Genomic DNA, 23,208 nt, shown 5'->3' on the forward strand with positions numbered 1-23,208 from the left:
TACATCTTATTTGAATTATATAGTTACTACAGATTCAATATTATTCCATTAGGCTTGCCTAAGAGACATAACTGTGCAAATATAACTCTCGCTTTTGACGAATTCATTTTTAATAGATTTTATATAAAAAAGGATATAAATGTATGAAATATTTTTGTTTCTTTAATTAACTAAGATCATATTTTTATATTCGTATGTGCGATGTTTAGTTTCCAAGAAATAAGGGAGTTCCTAAAAAAACTGTTCCAAATTCGGTGCCTTTCCTCTACATATTGTAATATCATATATCACAACGTATAATATTCTAGTTGCACTGGACTATTGCAATGCAATATATTACAATGTAATATTCTTATAATATTTGCATTATATTGCAATGCAATGTGATTTGAAATATTACTATTATGTCTGATGACTACTATTAATACTGTGAAATATTTAGTTTCCGAGAAATAAGAGAATGCCTTTAGAAGGCTTATGTCAGTATTGACAATCTTCCTTTCTTTACTTTAAAAATATTTTAATAAAAAATAGAATATAAAAAAACATAATTGTTTTTTACGAATATATTGCAGAATTATCACTTGCAGGCTTGCATTGGCTTCAATACAATGTTTTAATAATCTATTATTTATTTTTTTACTTTATAAGAAATGAGTATAAAAAAAGATTGTTTTTCAATATTTTGCAATATAATTATTCAGAATATGAATTATAAACGCAACAATACTTCCAAATATCTAAAACATATACATAAATGTACCTGAAACAAAGACTTGATACTGGGTTGAAATACGAGAGAGTGGTTTAACAGAAATGACTGCAATAAAGGCTGTGGGTACATTGCCAATCTACTAATAAGGCCTGTGAGACGTAAATTGACATACAAGTTATTGCTCGTCATACACTCAAGTTTCCGTAAAATCACATCTAAAAATATCCCGACATTTGGTTGTCCGTTGTATACGTCTTGCCGGTATAAGGCATCCTTATTTGATTTACACGACGACGTTTCCGCTATTCCAATTATTGGAGGATTTGATTTCGCGACATTATGCGTAGAGACATCGTCAATCTCTTTTTTAATTTTAATGTGTGCTTCTTCGTGTTCTTCACTCACACGATATTCGCTGATCTCGTTATCCGGCGTTGACTCCGGGGAACTTTTAAAAGCAAAGCTCTCGTAGCCGCTGCTTTCACCCAGAGACATAAGCGAATTCATAACCATAGTCGAGTCGTCTATGCAACTATCAGATTCCTTCTTATCTGAACAAGCTTCTTCTGTATCTAGTTCTGTCATTCCTATATTTTCATTTAATAACTCCGCAATGTCGGCGTCTAATTGCGCTTGTTCTTCGACAGACAATGTGATGTCCATGTTTAATTCATTTTTTACATCCTGTTCATTTTTATTTAAATCTTTGCCTTCTAACAAAGATTGAATATTAAATAGTACATTGTCCAGCGGTGTATTGTCGTCCTTCTCGCATGATTTCATCGCATTCTTTATCAATTCCAATGTTCTAGATTCTTCTGTCTTCTTTTGCAATTGATCGGATACGATATTTTCGTCCATCAACGTGGTCATGTTACTGGTATTGCTACTTCGACGTAAATTACCATCGTACTGACAAGACCAATTGGAGCACGCAATACGACAGGCTTTGATTTTTTGTCTGGCATCGCAGAGATATGCATGATAATTTCCATATAAGCTATCTGATAATTTAGTGCCATAATTTAGTAACACCGGTAGTGATTTTACGGAATCGGACGTGGCACATCCGTGTCTATCGTATGTAGAAGAGACGGTGCCAGGTAAAGAACTTGTTTGTGAATCCAGTGACGAAAATGTGCAACAGCAATGTGGTGTTAGAGATAAAAATTTTTCCGCTGCACGTCCAAAAGGATCTATATCTCTCAATCGACTACGTTGAGAAAGCATTACATGCGAACACGGATTTAATGCGCCCAGACATAATTCCAACATAACATCCTCGCAGTTTAAATTGACCAGAGTTTCGAATAATGCCAGAGTAACTATGCACAACTAAATTAAAAAATAAAATGTTAAAGAAATAGGTTTATATTTAAAAAACATAAGGCACAGAATATTCCACCAAAAGTATAACTTTTTCAATATTGCTAAAATGTTGTAGTGTTGCTACAATGTTACCGCAATACTGTTGAAATGTTGAAACGTTATTGTATTTTATGTTGTACGAATTCTATTACATACGGCACATAATCTTGCAGTTCATTGCAGCAACATTGTAACTTTGCATATTGCAACGCAATGTTTCAGAAACATTGTTACAATACAAATATAAAATATGATTTTTAATAATGTTGCAGTAATATTTTAAACACATTGTACAATAAATAGTTAAGATTTTATATACAAATATTTTTACGGGTGTAAATTTTCTAATTATTTATCAAGCTCATAAGTAAATTTACACAAGAGTCTTGCATTTAACTCTTCGTAGACAGTTTCGAGTATACTCGACACTTTTTCTCTTTTCATTTTTATACTATATTGTTTAGAATTTAATCAAAGTAAGTATAATTTTACATTTTTTTGGTATATCAATATTTACTTTACATGTTTTCTATGATTTGTATAACAAATTATTCATGTTTAATTATTTATAGACAAAGTTAAAAGAAAAAGTAATTTTTTCGAAAAAATGTAGTTGGTCTTAGAAAATACTTATTTTATTATATATATATATATATATATATATATATATATATATAATAAAATATATTTATAATATAAATTCTTTCCAGAATTTTTCGCACGATATATTTTTTAATAAACAAGTTACTTGTTTACTATAAAGATAAAAATTAAAAACTGTAAGTTTGTATCCAAATCATGGAATTGTTTTCAAAAGACAAAATGAAATTTTTTTAGAATGAAACACACTGGTTAGCGCAGTATTGTGATACGGACTGAGTTTTCTCTCACATGCGTTGTAAATATAGCATCAATAAAGTATTGTTATAGATTAAAAGGTATATCAGTGATCATCTATGTTCATAATTTTACAAAAATTTTTGTAATTTTGTTTTGACAAAATTAACAATTTGAAAAACCTTTTGTATCGTATATCTGATTTTAATTTTTCAGACTTACCGAGAGTCAAAAGAAAGAACTACTATCAAAGGATTATAAAGGCAACTCTAAACATAGGAGTACCGCCCTTTCTTTATTTTACTAATCGGCATGAACATCCGGATATTGCCTGATATTCATTTGAAAAACTTGTAGCAAATACATCGTTAGAGTCGTGAAGGCAGAATAGGGAGAAGAGCATTCTGCACAGACCATGTGAGAATTCCCGCAAGGGCAAATGACCTACCAAGAGGAAACGCACCCGGCCGAATCACAGACCTGAAGATGGAGGTCAACTATCTTGAGAGACAAAAATCAGCCAAAATCAGGAAAAATATAAGTATATAAGCGTATATAAGAAGAAAGCTGTCATCCAAAACAATTAGAAAATTTGAAGCGCCAGCAATAACAAGCGTGTACTTTGTGCATTTCAGAGCCGCGACTAATAAGGACACGGCATAATTATGTAAAGTGGGGTACGTCACTGTTTTCGCAAGAACGATGATCATCACTTGCGTTGCGAGCGCATCCTGAGCGGGAAATAGGAGTGAAAACAAGATATCAAGGATGCAGGATTCCGGCAATTCAACAATATCGAGATCTGAGAGGAAATGCAAATTGATGAGACAAACGTTAAAGTCTTTGTAAAGTCGAACATTTAGATCTATTTGTGAATACAGAAATAATGTTTTTACATTATTGCTCTCCGATGCATTTCACAAATTTCTTTTGCAATGTTTCTCCTTCTAGTCGCCACATTGAGCAGAAAACTACGGTTTCTTTCTCAAAACTTAGAAAAATGGGGAGTCATTAATTTAACTCTTTGAAGCACCAAAGCAACCACTGGATAAATTTTTTGACGGTACATAAGGGTTTTCAGGACTGATTACAAATCTGGAGTCAAAATTTCAAAATTCAACATAGTGGACCCAATATGGCAGGCAAATTTATAAAAAAAATTTAATTAAACTTGGTATACGGAGGTTTTTGGAGGATTTTAATTACAAATTAAAAGTCAAAATTTTAACATTCAAAATGACGGATCTAATACGGCGAACGAATTAAAACTCAAATATATTATTACTAAAAAACATTTTTATTTGCGATTGCGGCATGCAAATAATCAACTTTTATTCACACGTAATCCGTTTTTGGTTTAAATTTTTACTTTATATAGGAACTTTTTTACGATTTTTATAGTGCTACCTATGTTGTACTTTTTTAACATTTTAAGCCGCCATTTTGAATAAAAGATGTGAAAATTTCCAAATTCTGACTTCAAATTTGAATTTAGCGCATCAAATTACCTATAAGATACAACTTTCAGAGCACTAAAATTTCGGTATATTTTTTAATACTTTAATTAATACATTCTCGGTAATTCTGAATACCATGGTGCTCCAAAGGATTAAAAATAAGTATTGCAATAGTAATGTTTTTTTACAATTTTTTCTAATATATTTCACAAATTTCTTTTGCAATATTCCTTCTTTTAGCCACTAAATTGACTAAGGCATTTTGAATATCAAGTTTAGCTAGATAACATTTCAAAGAACATGTTTAGATTTACATTTTGCGTTACATTAAACTTGACAGTTTTGCCGTTAAAAACTATTCTGGACTTGGTGTAATCGATTTCACGTGGAACGACGACTCTTATACACATCTTACAGATTGTTCATTCAAATTAAACATATCTTAATTATCATGACATTATGAAGTATTATTGAATATTATTATATTGTAACAATGTTGCAACATTGTATTGTAATATTTAAAAAAATACTCTATTGTTACTGCAATGTTATAACAATTGCAGCAATATTTGCAGTTTTTTTGCAATATTAAAATAAATTATTTTTTGCAATGTTTCTATAATTTTTCTGTGCTTTATAGGTAGACAAGAAAAACAATTTTTAATTTACCCTTGATCGAGAAGAAATTCTCTGTATTAAGCTGTCTAGTATTCTACAGTCATCATAATTATCTTCTAATAAAAATCTAACAAATGATCGTAACAAGCCAGGATCAGTTACAGATCGAAGAAACAAATCAAAATAAGCTGTTGCCGTCACCAATTCTTCCACAGGCGTCTGAAATTATTTTTTCAAAAGAATTAAAATATAAGTTTGCACACGTAAACACATTCGCACGCACGCACAAAATATGCAGTTTATTTATAATTTTACAAAAGATAGTTATTAATAACTTATTAAATAATGTTAATAATTAGTAATTAAAAATTACTTTATGATTGTGTTAGTAATTTATATATCCAACTTGTTGGTTTATGTTCTTCAGTTTTAGTAAACCATATTCGATATTTATAATATTATATGTAAATTACTTTAATTTAAATAAGCGACATATAAATAATTCTTAAAAATGTCTTATTCTTTATTATTAAAAAAATACTTTAATTAAAAACAATTAGCAAAACAAAAACTATCAATTATTTGTTTAATATTTCAAATAATTTCTTTAAATAAAATAAAATCATATAAATTCTACTAAAATAAGGAGATGCTGGACTGTCTCTCAAACTTGATCGGGATCGATAATGTAGAGTCATTCGTGCATATCATTTTTAATTAGATTTCGTACATATTTCTTTTATAGATTTGGAAAATTTTTTCCAGAATTAAAGTACACACATTAATATTTATCTGTGAATTAGACTTTATATCAAGAATAAAAAATTTTTTTTAATATTATTCTACTTATCGACTTTTTACGCGTATATAACCTAAATTTTCGTTTCGCAATTTCGTCTCAATTAAGCAACAAAATTTAATTTTCGAAACTCAATACTGTTTGTTCTTGTCGTCTACCAGTCTGTGGATATGAAATAGATATGAATTTCGTAAGTACAAACTGTAGATCTTTTATATTAAAAGCAGACATTGTTTAACCTTTAGCCTACACACTTCGAAAAAATTACGTAGCCTACACAGGGGGTTAGGTTAAGTTGGGGTATATCATACCCCAGCCACTTTAAATTATTGCTCTAAGCTCACAGTAGATCGTTTTAACTTGAAAAAAATTCTAAATAAACTTTGAAGCTTTAAAAACAATATCTGATAGATTTCATAAAAATTTTTGAAGCAAGGATTAGACAAAAAATTGACGTTTTTTACTAAAAAATTCATACAATTTTTAATTTTCAATATTTTTTTTTTAATCTTATGCGATTATTCTCTAGAGATGTAACACTAAACATGAAAAATAAATGCTGTAGTGGGCGTTGCAATAACCATATTTATTTGAAGATACTAGGATGCAAATTTTATAAACAAATAAAAATGATAAAATGTAATAAAAATTTGCATTTATTTTACTAGATATTACTTACAAACCATTTTATATGTTAAGTTATAAAACAAAAAGTATAAAAATAACCAAGTAAAGCGTAATTTATTGTTTAAACCATTTTTTTTTTCAATCTGTGCAAGCACAATCAGTGCATAAGGCCGCGCGGTGATTGTTACATATGTGACGCTAGCAAGTTGGGCACATTGTTCTCAAAAATTTTTTTTCACTTTTTCATAAAATCTTACACTATTTACAAAAAAAGTAAAAATAAAATAAAATAATTAAAATGAAAATTTAATTGAAAAATTATATAAAGAAACAGGTCAATACATCGAACTAATATAATATTTTTAATAAAAATATGATTTATTGACTGATATAAAAAAGTAAACAAATCATGAATAAAAGAAATCTAATATGCATTATAAATTAAAGAAATGTTTCGATTCTACGGAGTCCTCATCAGTCTGTATTAAAAATTATATAATATTAAATTAAGTACTGTCCTAACGTTAACGATAAATAAAACAATATATATGAAGCATTACAATATCGTCGGAAAGTCTAAAAAAGTAAAATAGTAATCCCGGTCTATGGTATTAAATATTAGTGTAGTCAATAGAAATGTGTCAAATTCTAAAAACCGGAAAAAGTAATGTATATTGTGGCGGCACGCCACAGCGCGACGCGCGCGCGCGCGCACACGCAGCGTCCACGGCCGGGTCAGCGGCCCCGGCGACCGCGAGTAGTGCGCGCGGCCGCCACTAGGCGAAAGCGCGGCGCCTCAACTCACAAGAAATGTAACATCAGGTTTACATAAGCAGACCACCCACGGCGTGGAATCAAGCCAAGCTTCACGTATAGAGAGCTCAAGAGGGCCTATACTACGCTTGCAAGTAATTTTTGGAGAAAGTACCAACGGGCCCCGGTGATTCTGATATTCGGCGCGGGCGAGCTCTCTGGTACGATTAGGAACTCCTCCGGGAGATATTAAAATCAAACTGCCCCGCTGCCGCCAACTCGGCCACCGTGGTCCTAGGGCCAATCCGGTGAGGCCGGACATCAGGAGCCCTGCGAAGCCGCTGGGAGCCCAGGAGTCGCCAATCACGAAGAGCAGCGTCCCGTGGCGACTCATCCGGATTGCTTTCTCCCCGGAGAAGCCCAGGGATCCTCGTCTTCAGCCCCGAGGTCTTCCACGCCATCCTCCGGTCCACAGGGCGACGCAGACCGCCAGTCGAGGGAAAATCACCCGAGCTTCGCAGACCACAACAACGGGTCCTGCGGTTTCTATTGGCCGGTCCACACAAACCGCAACCGGCCCTCGGGTGATCTCAGACCGAACCACCAGGGGCACGCAGGCCTCCTTCGGCGAGTTTGTCACTGCTTCGCCAGCGTCACCAGAAGCCCCTAAGACTCCACGGGCGCTCCCGCGAACACCTGGGAAGCATATTCCCCGGGCTCTCCTAGAAAAGAAGCGAGCCGTGTTCAGGGAGCTCTTCGGCAGCGACAGCGAGTAGGAGCCACTTAGTTTCCTCCGGGCACCTTCGGGTGCCGCCTAATCCTTCCACATCCTATACGGACCCTCTTCCGAGGCTAAGATTGCTGAGGAAGTCACAACCATCGAGAAGCTACTCCGAGCGACGCCTACTCCCACTGAGTCCAGTACTAACCAGCTTCCGGCTACCTCAAGAGATCTAATACACACTTACGCAATAACAAGTGTACAACCAAAGATTAAATATATCCGACACGTTTTATTGTTTATAAAAGGGGGCCTTCTGATTGAACCAAACCTAACCACGTCCCCCACATATATAATCTATGGAGTATATGATATACGAAAAAGTATATAAAATGACCAAACATACTTGCAAAAATTATAGTTGTTAAACCAGGGTAAAAGACGATTATAGAAACTGAGCGTTAAAGCGTCTGAGACGCTTTAATTTATAATGCGTATAAAATTTCTTTTATTCATGATTTGCTTACTTTTTTATATCAGCCAATAAATCATTTTTACTAAGAATATTATATTAGCTCGATGTATTGACCTGTTTCTTCATATAATTTGTTGCTTTGCATTACCGAGCTCATATATTATTTTTTGTAAATTAAAAAAACTACGTATCCTACACTAGAGGTATGTCATACCCCAACTTTTCGGAGCGTCTATTTCGATCGATTGCCAGAAGTAGACTGACACGCCATGTTGGTAATAACAACCGTTTTAACTTAAAAAGATATATCTTGACTATTAACAAATGGCACCATAAGTACCGGTTTCATCGATTTACGTATCTAAAATTGAGCTTAAAAATGTGCTGGGGTATATCATACCTCAGGTATAGGCTAAAGGTTAAGATGTGACAGTAAATTAAAATTTTTTTTCGTTTTTAGTAGAAACTCCACCCCACAGATTGGTAGTAATGCTTATACTTTCATTCTGAAGGATTTCCAAATCTATAAAAGAAATAAAAAGATATTGCAAAACAAAAATTACTGTCTTTTTGTCAGTAAAACAGACGACTCCAGCATCCCTTTAACAGACACAGTAGTGTTAAATGAAGTATAGTACGAGGCCGCCCTGTGTATCTATGACTATGTTTACATGTCACCTCTAATCAGAGGTAATAATTATCGTTCTTAACGCTCGGAGAACACTTCTCCGAGGGTTAAGCGGACTAATCGCGGTCATTCTTTAGAAAAGTAGAACGATTATGATTGATCTGCTTATAAACTACGATATTTATTAAATCCGATTAAGGGTGACGTATAAACGTAGTCTATTCTTCTTACGCTAAAGATATACAGAATGTTCCATTTTAATTGTCCACTTCAAATATCTTGTAAATAATGTTTCAAGATCATATAATTTAAAAATTGTATGATATAAAAAAAAAATAGTGATTATGATATAAAAAAAGAACAAACAGTAATAACATTTAAAAAAATCGATTTTTAAGATTGAAGATTACAGCTATTTTTTAAATAGAATTTTATAATTTTTTACATAATATAATTTTTTAAATTATTCTGTATATAAAAGTATTAAAGTAAAATTATCAAGAAATCAATAGTTTGAAAGATTTTATATTTTGTTCCAATATATTTGATATAAAATATAAAGTATCTCGTGGATCGTTAATTTTTTGATAACGGTACTTTAATTTTATGTACAGAAAAAACAATCAATGTAAAAAAATACAATTGCTTTTCAAAAAAATTATGCAATTTGCAATATATGCACAATTATGTGTTAAAATCTTTTTAAAAATCAACTATGTGTTTTTTTTCTTAAATTAATTTATTTATGAATGCGTTCTACTTGATATTTGCAACGCTTTTGAAATTATTGTTTACCGAACATTAAGGGGATGCTGGAGGCAGGCCTGTTTTACCAATAAAACATAGTAATTTGAGATTACAGAAACAAACAATATAAAGTTCTTTAAGTTAGACTAATACTAAATTGAGGCAAAATCATTCTATGAAAATTTAGGTTACATACGTGTAAAAAGTAGAACAACATAAAAAGTAAGTAGAACAACATGAAAATAGTACATTGTAACAAATGTGGGAATTTGAATATTTCCCAAGAGTTCACCCGTGCGAGTTGCTCATACCATTTTTTTTTTTACAAATGCGTAGAAACAGACGGAGACCCAATCCCCTTGCAAATAAAAACAACTTTATTTCTATCTAGTTATAAGTACATTAATTTCTCTATAGTCCCTTTTTCGCAAATTGGACGATCTTTAGAGGTGCGAGTTTACTGTCACTTTCATAATATTTCGGTATTCATCTTTACTAACGGTAATCACTACATATCGACTTTTTACCATGTTATTACTGACACTATTATCACGTTCGACTTCTTTTACGGTTTAATTGCCAAATTAGGTAAAGTTAAGCTCGCAAAAGCGACAAAAATTCTGCGTCGGTAATTCTGCGAAAGTTCGTATACGTTATCGTATGTGTGTCGCGAGATGGCGCGCATGCTAGTATAATAACAAAAGCAAACGTGTAAAAAATAAAGTAAATGTGCAGAAAAATATTTCTGCACGGCTTACGCCATCTATTATTGCGAGGACAAAAACAGTGAAATAATGAGTTACTTATATAAAAAAACTATTCTGAAATCGGCAACTTTCTGAACAAAAAAGGGATATAAAAAGGACAATTTTCCCCACATGTAACAAAAATAGTACATTATATAACAAGGCCGTACAGTCGGCTTTTTAGGCACGAGTGGACGCCCAAGCCATAGAAGAGTGCGTTCACCTATTCGCTCCGTGCACAGCTTAAAAGCAGCGGCCTCTCGTTGAAAGTGTTTAAAAGAATGGATTATCAAATACACAGGTTTTTGCAAGTGAAAAGTATGAAAAATTATTGACATCGAGGCTTTTTTACTTTTTTGGAATATGCTATTACGTTACAAGCTGTTTGTGATACAAGTCTTGTATTTAGGAATTGCTTTGTAGAATTTGTTAAATCTGTTAATTCATGATAAAATAATATTTGTAAGATCTGATTTGTGGATAGAAGTACAACGTAATAAAAATTTTTTTCTTCATAATAAATATTCCAGACAGCACACAATATTTATAATAAATATTCATAAATATTTATTTCTATTTATTTTTTAAAAATATTACATAAATATTTTATACATATTTTATATACATGAAGAAAAAATCTTTATTCAAATATAGACTAAATATTTTATACAATATTTATAATAAATAAAAAATAAAGATTTGTAGTAATGTTTTTTAAATATTCATAAATATTTCATAAATATGTTTATAATATTTATGATAAATCTTTATGATCTGTCAAATCTAAAACACAAAAAAAATATTTATAAAATATTTTAATAAATATTTATAAAATATTCAAATAAATATTATAAATATTTTGTAAATATTTTATAAATATTGTGTTCTGTCTTGGATATACCTTGAGATAAAATCCAGTTCTGTCATAGTATATATCACCTTACATTGATCATTGAAATTTAATAGCGGTAGTATTTATAACAATTTATTTCTATAGAAAATACATTAAAATATTTTTTATATTGGCAACATTTTTTGCATCTTCAAATTCATTTAATCAAAGTATATCAAAGATGAAACAAGTCATAGAACGTGCGTTTGCATTATTGAAGGGCAGATTTTGTCGCTTAAATTACATTAACCTGATGTTATTCTGACTTGTGTTTTACCCAATATATGCCTTCAAGGATGTGATGAAAATGACAGATTTTATTGAAAAAGAAGCAGATGTTTCCACTTGTCCATTTAATTGTATATTCTTCAATTTGTTTATATAAAAAACAACTCAACTACGTATTTACATAAATAATATTATTAATGTTTTTCACCTACTTTGCAACATTTTTATTATTTCTAATTTCAAAAATCAATATTTTTGTTTATAAATGTCTATCCTTCCTATATTTGGGGCCGTTAGTTCCAAAAACCGCCACGGGTATTGCTGCAATTTTAGAGCTGTACACAGAGCGAATACAAGTGCAAAAATCCCTTACGCCTGTGTTGCATATCGTATTGTTTGTTACCTATGAGTTGATGTATGGTCCTTTGAGTGTCTTTGGTTCTCGAAAATTGACGAGTTAGTCAAGATTAGGTTTGCAAAAACGACAAAGCGTCTATCAATTTTGCGAAAATTATCATATGCGTGTCGCGAAATAACGCGCCTTGCGAGTCTTCTATACTATATAAATGCAAGTGTTAAAATGATCAAATGTGCTGAAAAAGTCATGCTGGAATGTTTTTCGCTACTAAAGTAATTAGATTTATAAAATATCGCAATCCATATATCCCTCATTAAAACTAAAACAGCGGAAAGTGTACATGGTGTACACTTTTATATTATTTTAACCATACATAAAGAGCAGTTGACTAATCTCCTTGTTATACTGTGTAACGGTGAGTTGTGAAAGAGTTAAGAGAAAAACATCGAAATGCCAAGTTGCTGTGTTTTGATTTGTGTAAAAATTGCACAGAAAAAAAGAGCTCGTTTATTTTGCTTGCGATTGAAACAGCTACAATAATATTGTAAAAACGGCTCCTACTTCTAGTCGTAGTGTTGCAATGAAAAAACCTTTATAAATTATAAATGTTATAAAAAAAATAAATAAAATAAATTTTATGTTTAATCGATTAGTATTTATTGTTTCTTTCTTGTTTGTAATACATGTTCGTACAAGAGTGTAAGTTTGAAATTGCTGCGTAATGGACCCAAAATAGCGGACAATTGCAGCCTTATAAATCCAATGACTTTATTTCGCTATGATTAATTCACGCCATTTATTAGGGTGACGTCCTACGGACTGGTATTTTCCGCGTAATGCGTACCGCGTAACCAATCAGAGGCGTTCCGCATTTTCTGTTGCATAAAACAGAATTACTAATTGGTTACGCGGTACGCGTTACGCGGAAAATATATCAGTCTCAAGATCTGTCAATGGACAAATGGCTAAGTAAGATTTTCGCATAATCAACTATTTTTGGTTCATTGAGTTGTATTAGTGCGCATCGTCACATGGGTCACATCTGTAGTTGTTACCGTGTGTCTATTGCTTTTGGTGTGTGTAAATTACAGCATTTGAGCTTATGGGTTGTCGCCATTTTCGGTCCAAATAACTTGAAGCGAGTGCGAAAACTTACTTAACGCCATTTGTCTATTGACGGACCTTGATCAGTCCATAAGACGTCACCCTTAGAAAAACTGTGCAATAATGTTAAATCGACGCTAATGTTAAATTGTGTTAAAATCGACGACTTCACCCACAAAAAAGTGACACAAAAGGGATTACTTTCGACGTATGTACATGTAACAAAAACTTTTTTTCGTTTTTGTTATAAAGTCCAATTCACAAATATTAATAATTTAATTATAAGAAAGATTTTCCAAATCTATACATATGAGAAAAAAAAATACATACAAAATCTTGTTAATAATGTGCATTAACAAATTTACATTATCGATTTCGATTAAATTTGACCGTCACTCCTTTTAAAAGTGACATTTGCAAATGTTATGAGCGTTAAATAAAACGCGTCCATTATATTCTGATCATGAAAATATTAAGCTATAGTAAAAAAAAATAAGTTTACGAGATATTTTATACTTTATATTGAAATATGCCACAATAAAGTATAAAAATATTAAGGTGTAGTAAAAAAATAGTTTATAAAATATTTTATACTTTATATCAAAATATGCTAAAATAAAGTATAAAATATCTCGTAAACTATTCTTTTTTTTTTACTATACCTTAATATTTTTATGATCAGAATATAATGAACAAAGAGAAATTATAAAAATAGGAGAAAAGCACCGAATTTGGAACCACTTCGTTTCTGGACAATATTTCTTAAATAATAGTTAGAAAAACAATGTTGAAAATATGAATACAAATTAGAAATTTTTTTACCAAATATAGTATAGTAATTTTTATAACACTGTTTCGTATTTTTTAGATAATTAATGTTTTTGTGACACATGTCAAAAACTCACATCTGACGAAATGAGTGCCTAATTTGGAATTTGTATACGATCAAAGTATTAATGTTACATTTTATTGATTTAGACATCTTATTATGTATTATGTAGTCCTACAGACTCAATGTTGTTCCGTTAAGCTTGCTTAAGAGACAGAATCGTGCAAATATAACTCGCTCTCAAATTCGTTTTTAGCAAATTTTATATAGAAAAGAAGATAAATATATAAAACATGGGTTTTTATTCCTTTAATTAACTAAGCAGATTATATTTTTATCGGTATTCGTATGATGTAATGTTTAGTTTCCAAGAAATAAGGGAGTTTCAATTTAGAAAACTGTTCCAAGTTTGGCCTTTGCTCTAAATGTTATATTTTAATTTCATTATTTAAAAAAATAAGAAAAATTTTATAACCTTAAAAACTTAATTTAAAAAATGATTTTATCATTATTTGTTCTTCAAATAATATAACTTCTTTTTGCCCGTAACGCGACGGTACATACAAATTAAATTAGGTTAACCCTTGCGTCCATAAACAAAATCTACGTTGTTTCATAACAGGAATATAAATGTACACTGTCAGAATTTCGTCCGTAAATGTTTCGTAGCTTTGAAAGTTTGCTTTATCGAGATGATATTCGACCCGTGTGATATATGAAAGAAAAATAGAGATACCTTTAATACCTTTTTCAAGTATACAGGGTGTACCCATTTTAATCTATCTGCAAAGTTACAAGTGATAGATTAAAAGTGGGACACCCTGTATAGCCCGCTCTGACTCACAAAAGAGGTTTAATCAGCCAACCTAATAGCCTAGCCTAATCTAACCTAACCTAACCAAAGAGGGTTAGTCAATTAACCGCGCAGCCCTAACGTACTACGTTCGTTTAAAATTTAAAATAAAAGGAAAGATTGCGAACGTACACTGTATGTTACTGTGTTTATTTATAAAAACCTTTTTTTTATTTATTTCACAACCCTTTTCATTAATTAACATGATAATTGCACGTAAATAATATATTTCTACTAGTGGGTACATTTGTGTATTCTAATTGTGGCCAGAGCCTATGTGAACTTTAATGCAATATATTTTTTAATTCCAGCTTTAAAAACATTAACATAAAAGCATTTTTCGATAGTAAAATAATCAAATCGCGACAATCTAAGCGCGATAAAAAAAATTTTGACAAAGACAAAAAATTTTCAGAAAAACTAGTCGCGTGGGTACATTGTACCCGGTCGTGGACACAAGGGTTAAATTCGATATTAATCAATTTTATATAGGAAAAAGCCATGAATGTATAAACCATGAGTTCTTACATCTTTACCCAGACAGCATCAGATATCGTACGAATATTATACTCTCATACGTAATGTACTGTGATCATACCGAATATACGTAAAACATTCATATAACGTCTCAGTAGAATGTCATTTTGGTATATCCTCAAGATAAACTTAGAATATAGCGACTGAACTTCGCAACTCTTACTGAATGTACTGAGATTATATCTAATATACTCAAAATATCCGTAGAATATCATGTGATATATCTCATGTATATCTATCACATATTTCCAAAATATCCTCCTAATATCGAAAGTGAATCATGTCAACGCTGTCTGTGATCTGTAACGTTACGCATTTTCGTCTGCCGTGTGACGCAAATACGTGGTAAAGTGTAGGGTATGAACGTGCGAACACGAACTCACGGACAACGTGGTTTTCTCAGGAATTACGCCCAGATAATTCTGGTATGCACATAAGATATAATATAGTAACGTAAACTATAATAATATATACATATATATATCATTTAGGTTATAACCTACAATTATCTGAGCATAATTTCCCAAGCGTATTCAACAGATATTACACTTCATTTCTCGCGATAGCTTCCTGGGGCTCGATTCTTGAAGTCATTCGCAAGAGAAACGTATACGCAAATACTCGCTCTAACAGAAAGTTGTAAGTTTATTGATTAATAGCCATACGATAGCCAATAAATTTCTAACTTTTCTGTAAGAACAGAATTTGCGAATACGTTTCTCTTGCGAATAAATTCAAGAATCGAGCCCCTGATGTGCGAAATGATTAATTCATCTTCTTCTTTCTTCTTGCTAATTATAATTCTGTATGTTTAATTCCTTGTTCCTTATTCCTCATTATGCATGAGCCCATATAATGCGAACATACTGTAGACATATTGTGAATATACTGAAGATATACTTTAGACATACGTATAACATTCTTGAGATATATTCGGTATATTTTCACAAACTGCCAGCGAAATTCTATGGGATAAGGCAACGCGGACATAGTACATTATGAGTATATACTCGGCATATCACAGACGTATCTCTAATATTATACGAATATTGCAATATACTTTCGCAATATCCTACTATCGTTCTCATAATCTACATGTGCTGTCTGGGTAATTATCTAAACAAATTGTGTTTTTATCATTACTAACACAATGTAATGTTTAATTTGCAAAAAATAAAGGGATATCTCTTTAGGACGTTTATTAGCAACCTTTCTCAAACGTTTCTCAAATATAATACATATTTTGCATTAAATTTAAAAAATAAAAAATTATAAAATTAGAAATAAGAAATACATTTCCTATATCAGATAAAGAAATACAACAAAACAATTCGATTTAAATATTAATTTTGTACATCTCCGTTTACTGTTCGTTTTTTATTTTTTTTTAATTTTCAAGCACTATAGTTACAGATTTTTCTATGTGGTAAAAGAAGGATACAAATTCTTATGTACGAGATATAAAATAACATAAAAATAATAATTAATATGTAAAAATACGTGAAAAGAAAAGCATACACATAACATACCACACATACTACATAAATAAAAAAATAAAGTAAATATGCATAAAAATAGAACCCGTATCGATAATTTTGATCTTGACAGATATTATCAAAGTCATCTACTTCAGTAACCTCTATTAAAGGTTTCAGCCATTTGTGTACTTTGGTAAAAAAGTTATAAAAAGTTTTATAAATTAGATATTTTCTGCTTTAATTAAAACATTCTCTGCCTTAATTAAAAACAAATTATTCTGAAATATTGTTTTAATTAAAAACATAATTTATTGCAAATATTATATAATTCATACGGCAGAGAATATATAATTGCAAATAAAAATTTACATTTTTAAAATTCTTTTTATGTAAACTAAAGTTTAAATCTATTTCGTTAAAATATATCTTATAGCTGTGTATATTTAAAAGTCATTTAGATTTTTAATTGTAGATCTCGTTTCGCACCATAAACGGAGGGAAGGGGGGAAGTAACCTCACTTCGAAAAATCGAAATCTCATATAGAACAGGGCAGTTAGATTTCGTTGTAAAGAAATAGAAAACACAAAGTCTATAATTATTCTGCTCCACATCGGTTTTGGACTTTTCACGCAAAGTGAAGTTTACCCCACATTTCTCCATGCCTACAACCCCCTAAAAACAAGATCTATAATTGTTCTATTCCACATAAATTCTTGACTTTCCACACAAGATTTCTAGAAAAGATGGTATTTTCTAGAATATTTTTTATTAACATCTTGTCAATCTCTTCAATGGCATTTAAACCTGGTACGGAAAATTGTGCTTCTGTAGGTAATAACACTATAGGCGTACATCGTTTTATTTTAGTTGACTGGTCCAATTTTCATAAAAAGTGGTACTAGTTATTTCGTTGATCATGCAATTAAAATAAAAAAATGAAAATAATTCTCCAATCAATAAATGTTTTAAACATATAAACAATTATTACTTATCGCTATGTATAAAACATTTACACGTCGCTTAAAAAAGAACATTCTTTGAGATATATTATGACGCAGAATAATACACCATATATTTCAGTGATCAAACTGGCTAAAGGTGCCTTTACGGAATGATAAGAGATCTAGGTTTAAATTCTGGCTAAAGTATTATTTTTTCAATAAATTATTTATAGATAAAGATGATATGGATATAGTCAACCAAACTGGCTAATTTTTATTGAAGAAAACTACGACGTTTCGGTCCTTGTTTTGGACCCTTATCAAGTAGAAATGACATTGATGCCCGTAATTACACTGTCGATAAAAATTACAATAAATGAGAGTCACGAACGCAATAAAAAGAAAAACTTAATAACTATTAAATGTTACCGTTGTCAATGTGTAAAGGTTCATAAAATAAAGTCACAAAATAAAATAACATGTAGTCAAGAATAAGAAGATATTGTTCTTCGTGGACGGTTAGGGCACAACTGACGGTCGAAGTATGAGAATAACAATGCGAAGTAAACGCACATCAAGCCGAGTCGATGACATTATTGTATAGGGGACTCAGATTATCCGTGTCTTTTTGTAAATTTATGCTGCTTGTAAATTTTTTGATGTAGAACATTTCGGCTATCGATCTTTTGACAGGATGTTTATCCGTGTGTAGTACGTGCGGATTAAACCAATCGAAGTCGTGATTGTTATTGATTTTATGTTTGCTGACCACAGAATGTAACGATTCGTGTCTTTTAATATGTTTTCTGTGTTTATTTATGCGCGTTTTTAAATATCGCTTAGTTTGGCCAATATACATTGCATTGCAATTATTACAATCAATGCGGTACACAATGTTAGTTTTTTGCATGTGTTCCAGGCTATCTTTCCCCTTTTTTATTACTGAGTTTAGTTTTTTGGGGATCGTGAGCACCGTGTTTAATCCTGTTTTGTTTATGTGATGTTTTAAATTGTTGCTGACTCCGGGAATGAAAGGCAAAACAAAGCATTTTTTAATATCAAATTTGCTTTTTTCGTTTGTACGTGGTATCTGAACATTAATCCACATACAAACGAAAATAGCAGATTCGATATTAAAAAATGCTTCGTTTTGCCTTTCATTCCGGGAGTCAGCAACAATTTAAAACATCACATAAACAAAAACACAGGATTAAACACGGTGCTCACAATCCCCAAAAAACTAAACTCAGTAATAAAAAAGAGGAAAGATAGCCTGGAACACATGCAAAAAACTAACATTGTGTACCGCATTGATTGTAAAAATTGCAATGCAATGTATATTGGCCAAACTAAGCGACAAAACTTAAAAACGCGCATAAATGAACACAGAAAAAATATTAAAAAACACGAATCATTACATTCTGTGGTCAGCAAACATAAAATCAATAACAATCACGACTTCGATTGGCTTAATCTGCACGTACTACACACGATGAACATCCCGTCAAAAGATCGATAGCCGAGATGTTCTACATCAAAAAATTTACAAGCAGCATAAATTTACAAAAAGACACGGATAATCTGAGTCTCCTATACAATAATGTCATCGACTCGGCTTGATGTGCGTTTACTTCGCATTGTTATTCTCATACTCCGACCGTCAGTGCGCTAACCGTCCACGAAGAACAATATCTTCTTATTCTTAACTACATATTATTTTATTTCGTGACTTTATTTTATAAACCTTTACACATTGACAACGGTAACATTTAATACTTATTAAGTTTTTCTTTTTATTGCGTTCGTGACTCTCACTTATTGTAATTTTTATCGACAGTGTAATTACGGGCATCAACGTCATTTCTACTTGATAAGGGTCCAAAACAAGGACCGAAAGGTCGTAGCTTTCTTGAATAAAAATTTGTTTGGTTGACTACATCCATATCATCTTTATTTATTAATTTTTTACTGGTGACGACAAAGTTTCTATACATTATTATTAAATTACTTATAGATTTTTCGAGTAAGGAAAAATTTTAATAAATTTCTAAGCATCGATATTTAGCTTAATAACTATGTTTCAAGACTGATAAAATTGTCTGCGCGCACTTTAAGAATTAAAAATATTAAATAGAAAAATTATATTCAGCACTAAAATTGGCGGCAGACCAAATAAGCAATCTTAATTTAATATGTTTAAAAAACAAAAATCCAAATTAAAAATGGCGGACCATGGCGGACATATGGTTGCCAAAAAAATCAAATTTATCTAATTGATGAAAACCTAGTGTTTGAGGATTTTGTAGATTGCTAAATACAAAATCAAAATGGAAAATAGCCAAATGCAAAACAACAGACTCAATGCTTAAAAAAAAAAGAAAAATTAAAAGAATCTAGCGGAATAAGCAATGTAAAATCTATCCCCGCCGGGGATATCGGGTCCAAATTCATGCCATAAATTTAGATTAATGTGACATACAATTTCTCTATATATATTGATATCTCCATTGTTTTAGGAGATATGGAAGAAAAAAGAAAATTTTTAAAAGTCAATTTTCTCCGAAAACAACTCGACCGATTTTGATTTTAAAATCTATCTATCTTCTATATATATAATTCGCGGACGTCTGTACGTATGTCTGCGGACTATTCCATCATTTATGGTTCGATCCTCATACCACAGGTCTCAAAATTTTTAACTTTTTACGGTTTTTGCATCTATCTGCTTGGATTTTAGATATACAGATTGTTTTATAAATGATCGGCTACTCTTTTTTGAGAACCTGTACATGGATAATTCAAACCCACAGCAGCCTTCTCCGTTAAATTTGAAAAACTTTGAGACCAGTTGCATGAGGATCGGATCACAAATGCCCGAGTTTTTCGCGGTCACCCGGTCGTCTGTATGTATGTCCGCGGACTACTCCGTGGGACCAGTTGCATGAAGCTACGATATTAATTATCGGACTTTTTTCATAGACATAGGAATATAGGGACGGAGTATAACGTTATAGGGCAGAAGCCATTGAGAGGAAACTGACTGTGCCTACTTTTGATTGGTTATTATTTGGCGCAAGCGCAGCGTTAAAAATATGAATGTAACACAACGTGACATTTAAAAAATAAATAAAAGATAAATAGGTTAATTACGTTGTGTCAGGGTTTTACATTATAACAAATACTTTTTGTAAGTGAAAAATGGTACAGTGCTTTGTTCAGTCGTGTAAGAACAGATCTGATTTTCAAAATTGGAAAAAAAGAAATAATACTATAAATGATAATATAAAAATAACATTTCACAGGTATTAAATTATTCATTACGTTAAACATTAAAATATTATATTTTTTATTTTAAAAATATAATTTGTTAAAAATAATATGGTTCTTTTTTAGTTTTCCCAAAAATTCTACTACTCGCAAGTTATGGTTGGATATTTTGGGAATGAGTTCATCATTTATCCCAACTACAGCTCGTATTTGTTCTATTCATTTTAAAGAAGAATCTTTTAATAGAACATGTTCAATAACTCGACTTAGGCCAAATGCATTGCCTAGTGTAAATAACAATTCATGTTTTTATAATATATATTATATCTCATACTATAATGTCTATTTTTCATTAACTAAAGAACACTTACAATGCAGCGATCATCTTCGGAATCTACTGTTGAACAATTTATTAATGAAAACGTTGAAACGGTATCACAAGAAATAAATTATTCGCCAATAGTTCCAACAGAATCAATAGATGTAATCAATGGATCCTTATCACCTATAACAAATATTTGTTCACGTAAAAATCATTTTTAATACATATTTTATCTACCTTCAAAGAAATAGAATTAATAAATAAAATTTAATAATTTTAATCTGATATAATTACTGTTATTTATTATTTTAGCACAATCGGTATCTAAAGTGGATAAAACAACAATGGTATCACCTACACGAGTCTATAATTCTCCAGAAAAATCTAGATTACGAAAAAGAATTAAATTCTTGGAAATACAACATGCAAAAAAAATGCGATTTGCGCAACAAAAAATACGACGGTATAAGAATCAAGTGATCACACTCAAAGAAATTTTAAACAAATTAAAGAATAATCAATTGTTGAATGAAACACAAATTGACATCATACATATGTTAGGTAAACCAATAGGTGAGATTTTTAAGCGATTAATTATGCGAAAGAAAAATGCATGCGTACCTAAACAATATTCGCCGGAAATACGTTCATTTGCACTAACGCTACATTATTACTCTGCACGAGCTTATGAATATGTGCGTGATTACTTTAATAAGTGCTTACCACATGTAAAAACTCTTTCTTCTTGGTACAGAAGTGTTAATGGAGAACCTGGTATTAGTTCAGAAGCGTTATATTCTATCACTGAACGTGTAAAAAAATCAAATTATACATTATTTGGTTCTTTACTATTTGATGAAATGGCAATTCGAGAACATTTAGAATATGATGGTTCAAAATTTAGCGGTTACATTGATTTGGGAGAAAACATTGCTTGTGATGATACTATCTTAGCAAATCAAGTTTTAGTTTTTATGATTGTTTGCATAAATGGTGCATGGAAAATTCCAATTTCATATTACTTGATAAAAGGAATGTCTAAAGTAAATAATTTCATAATCCAATAGCACTCAACAATGGTACTAGATTTATATTTGTATAACAAATAAATAACAGTTTTAAATTAATCTGTATTTTTTTTCAAAATAGTAACACTAAGCATGCGCAGAATTATAACCAATCAAATTTAGGCACAGTATCATGGCGGACTCCCCCTGTATTTTAGCTTCACTCCCCTCGTCCTTCAATCAAGCTTATGCTCTGTCCCTATATTCCTATGTCCATGATGACAGTTAAGTTTAGAAGTATGGAAAATTTAAATAAAAAAGAAGTAGAGAAAAATGTTTTAGTGAACTAAGTCAGGATATTAAAAAAGATAAATTAGATTTATTTAAAAATAGTACAATTTATAAAATAGAACAATTTGATGGGGTTTAATTTTTTGAACAGCGAGAAAGAACAATCCTTTATAATAAATTTATTAAAAAAGTATTATTTTATTTTCTTTAGCAATAAAAAAAAAATTTTATTGTAAATATTAATTATTTTAATGTTAATAAAATAGAAAAATTTGAAGAGAATGGAATATTTGATCACTTGATCAGCAAGAAAGATCAATCGAGGATTTTTCGAAAGGTAAATTATTACTAATTTTGTTCTATTAAATCATAGTTTTTCTTAAAATAATTCCCTAATACAAAGTTTTTTAAAAATATCGTTTAATATAAAAATATGTTTTAATGTATGTAATACTAATTTTATCTAATTATAGAGTTTGATGATGGTTTTGATGTGTGATAGAGGAACAGGGAGGGGGTTTTAGTGGGTAGTCTGAAGAAGTCGCATGCCGCTGAGAAGGGAAGGAAAATCCGGAAGGATATCCTGGAAACAGGGGTGATGTGATGGGC

The 23,208-nt window shown here is 31.0% G+C and overlaps 2 protein-coding genes and 2 long non-coding RNA genes across 5 annotated transcripts in view; 2 read left to right on the forward strand and 2 right to left on the reverse strand.

Moving 5' to 3' along the window:
- Positions 1-763: 763 nt before the first annotated feature.
- Positions 764-23,208, reverse strand: part of LOC105832406 (UPF0518 protein AAEL005291) — a gene marked incomplete at its 3' end in the record, with an annotated part of 42,363 nt that continues 19,918 nt past the window's right edge. For both annotated transcript variants that reach the window (XM_036282334.1, XM_012673318.3), the window contains 2 exon segments: positions 764-2,050; positions 5,047-5,214. In XM_036282334.1, coding sequence (XP_036138227.1) covers positions 764-2,050; positions 5,047-5,214 — 1,455 coding nt within the window.
- Positions 2,795-4,994, forward strand: LOC114254174. Its single transcript, XR_004962065.1, has 2 exons — positions 2,795-3,461; positions 3,556-4,994. It is a non-coding gene; the product is annotated as an uncharacterized LOC114254174 (long non-coding RNA).
- LOC118644252 lies at positions 19,728-22,075 on the reverse strand. Its single transcript, XR_004962066.1, has 2 exons — positions 22,025-22,075; positions 19,728-21,484 (listed from the first exon to the last, which is right to left on the reverse strand). It is a non-coding gene; the product is annotated as an uncharacterized LOC118644252 (long non-coding RNA).
- On the forward strand, positions 21,138-22,401 carry LOC118644248. The gene is made up of 3 exons (XM_036282342.1): positions 21,138-21,268; positions 21,358-21,505; positions 21,614-22,401. Exons 1-3 carry the CDS (start codon positions 21,155-21,157, stop codon positions 22,366-22,368), a joined length of 1,017 nt encoding a protein of 338 aa, XP_036138235.1. The 5' UTR covers positions 21,138-21,154; the 3' UTR covers positions 22,369-22,401.

This window comes from Monomorium pharaonis, chromosome 1 (assembly GCF_013373865.1).
Source record: "Monomorium pharaonis isolate MP-MQ-018 chromosome 1, ASM1337386v2, whole genome shotgun sequence".
Classification (NCBI taxonomy): domain Eukaryota; kingdom Metazoa; phylum Arthropoda; class Insecta; order Hymenoptera; family Formicidae; genus Monomorium; species Monomorium pharaonis.

Excerpts from the sequence above, each read along its gene's own strand:
- LOC118644248 (XM_036282342.1), top strand. The coding sequence starts at position 21,155 with ATGAGTTCATCATTTATCCCAACTACAGCTCGTATTTGTTCTATTCAT. Across the intron at positions 21,269-21,357 it reads GGCCAAATGCATTGCCTAGT|CGATCATCTTCGGAATCTAC; the intron begins GTAAATAACAAT and ends CTTACAATGCAG. Across the intron at positions 21,506-21,613 it reads TATAACAAATATTTGTTCAC|CACAATCGGTATCTAAAGTG; the intron begins GTAAAAATCATT and ends TTATTATTTTAG.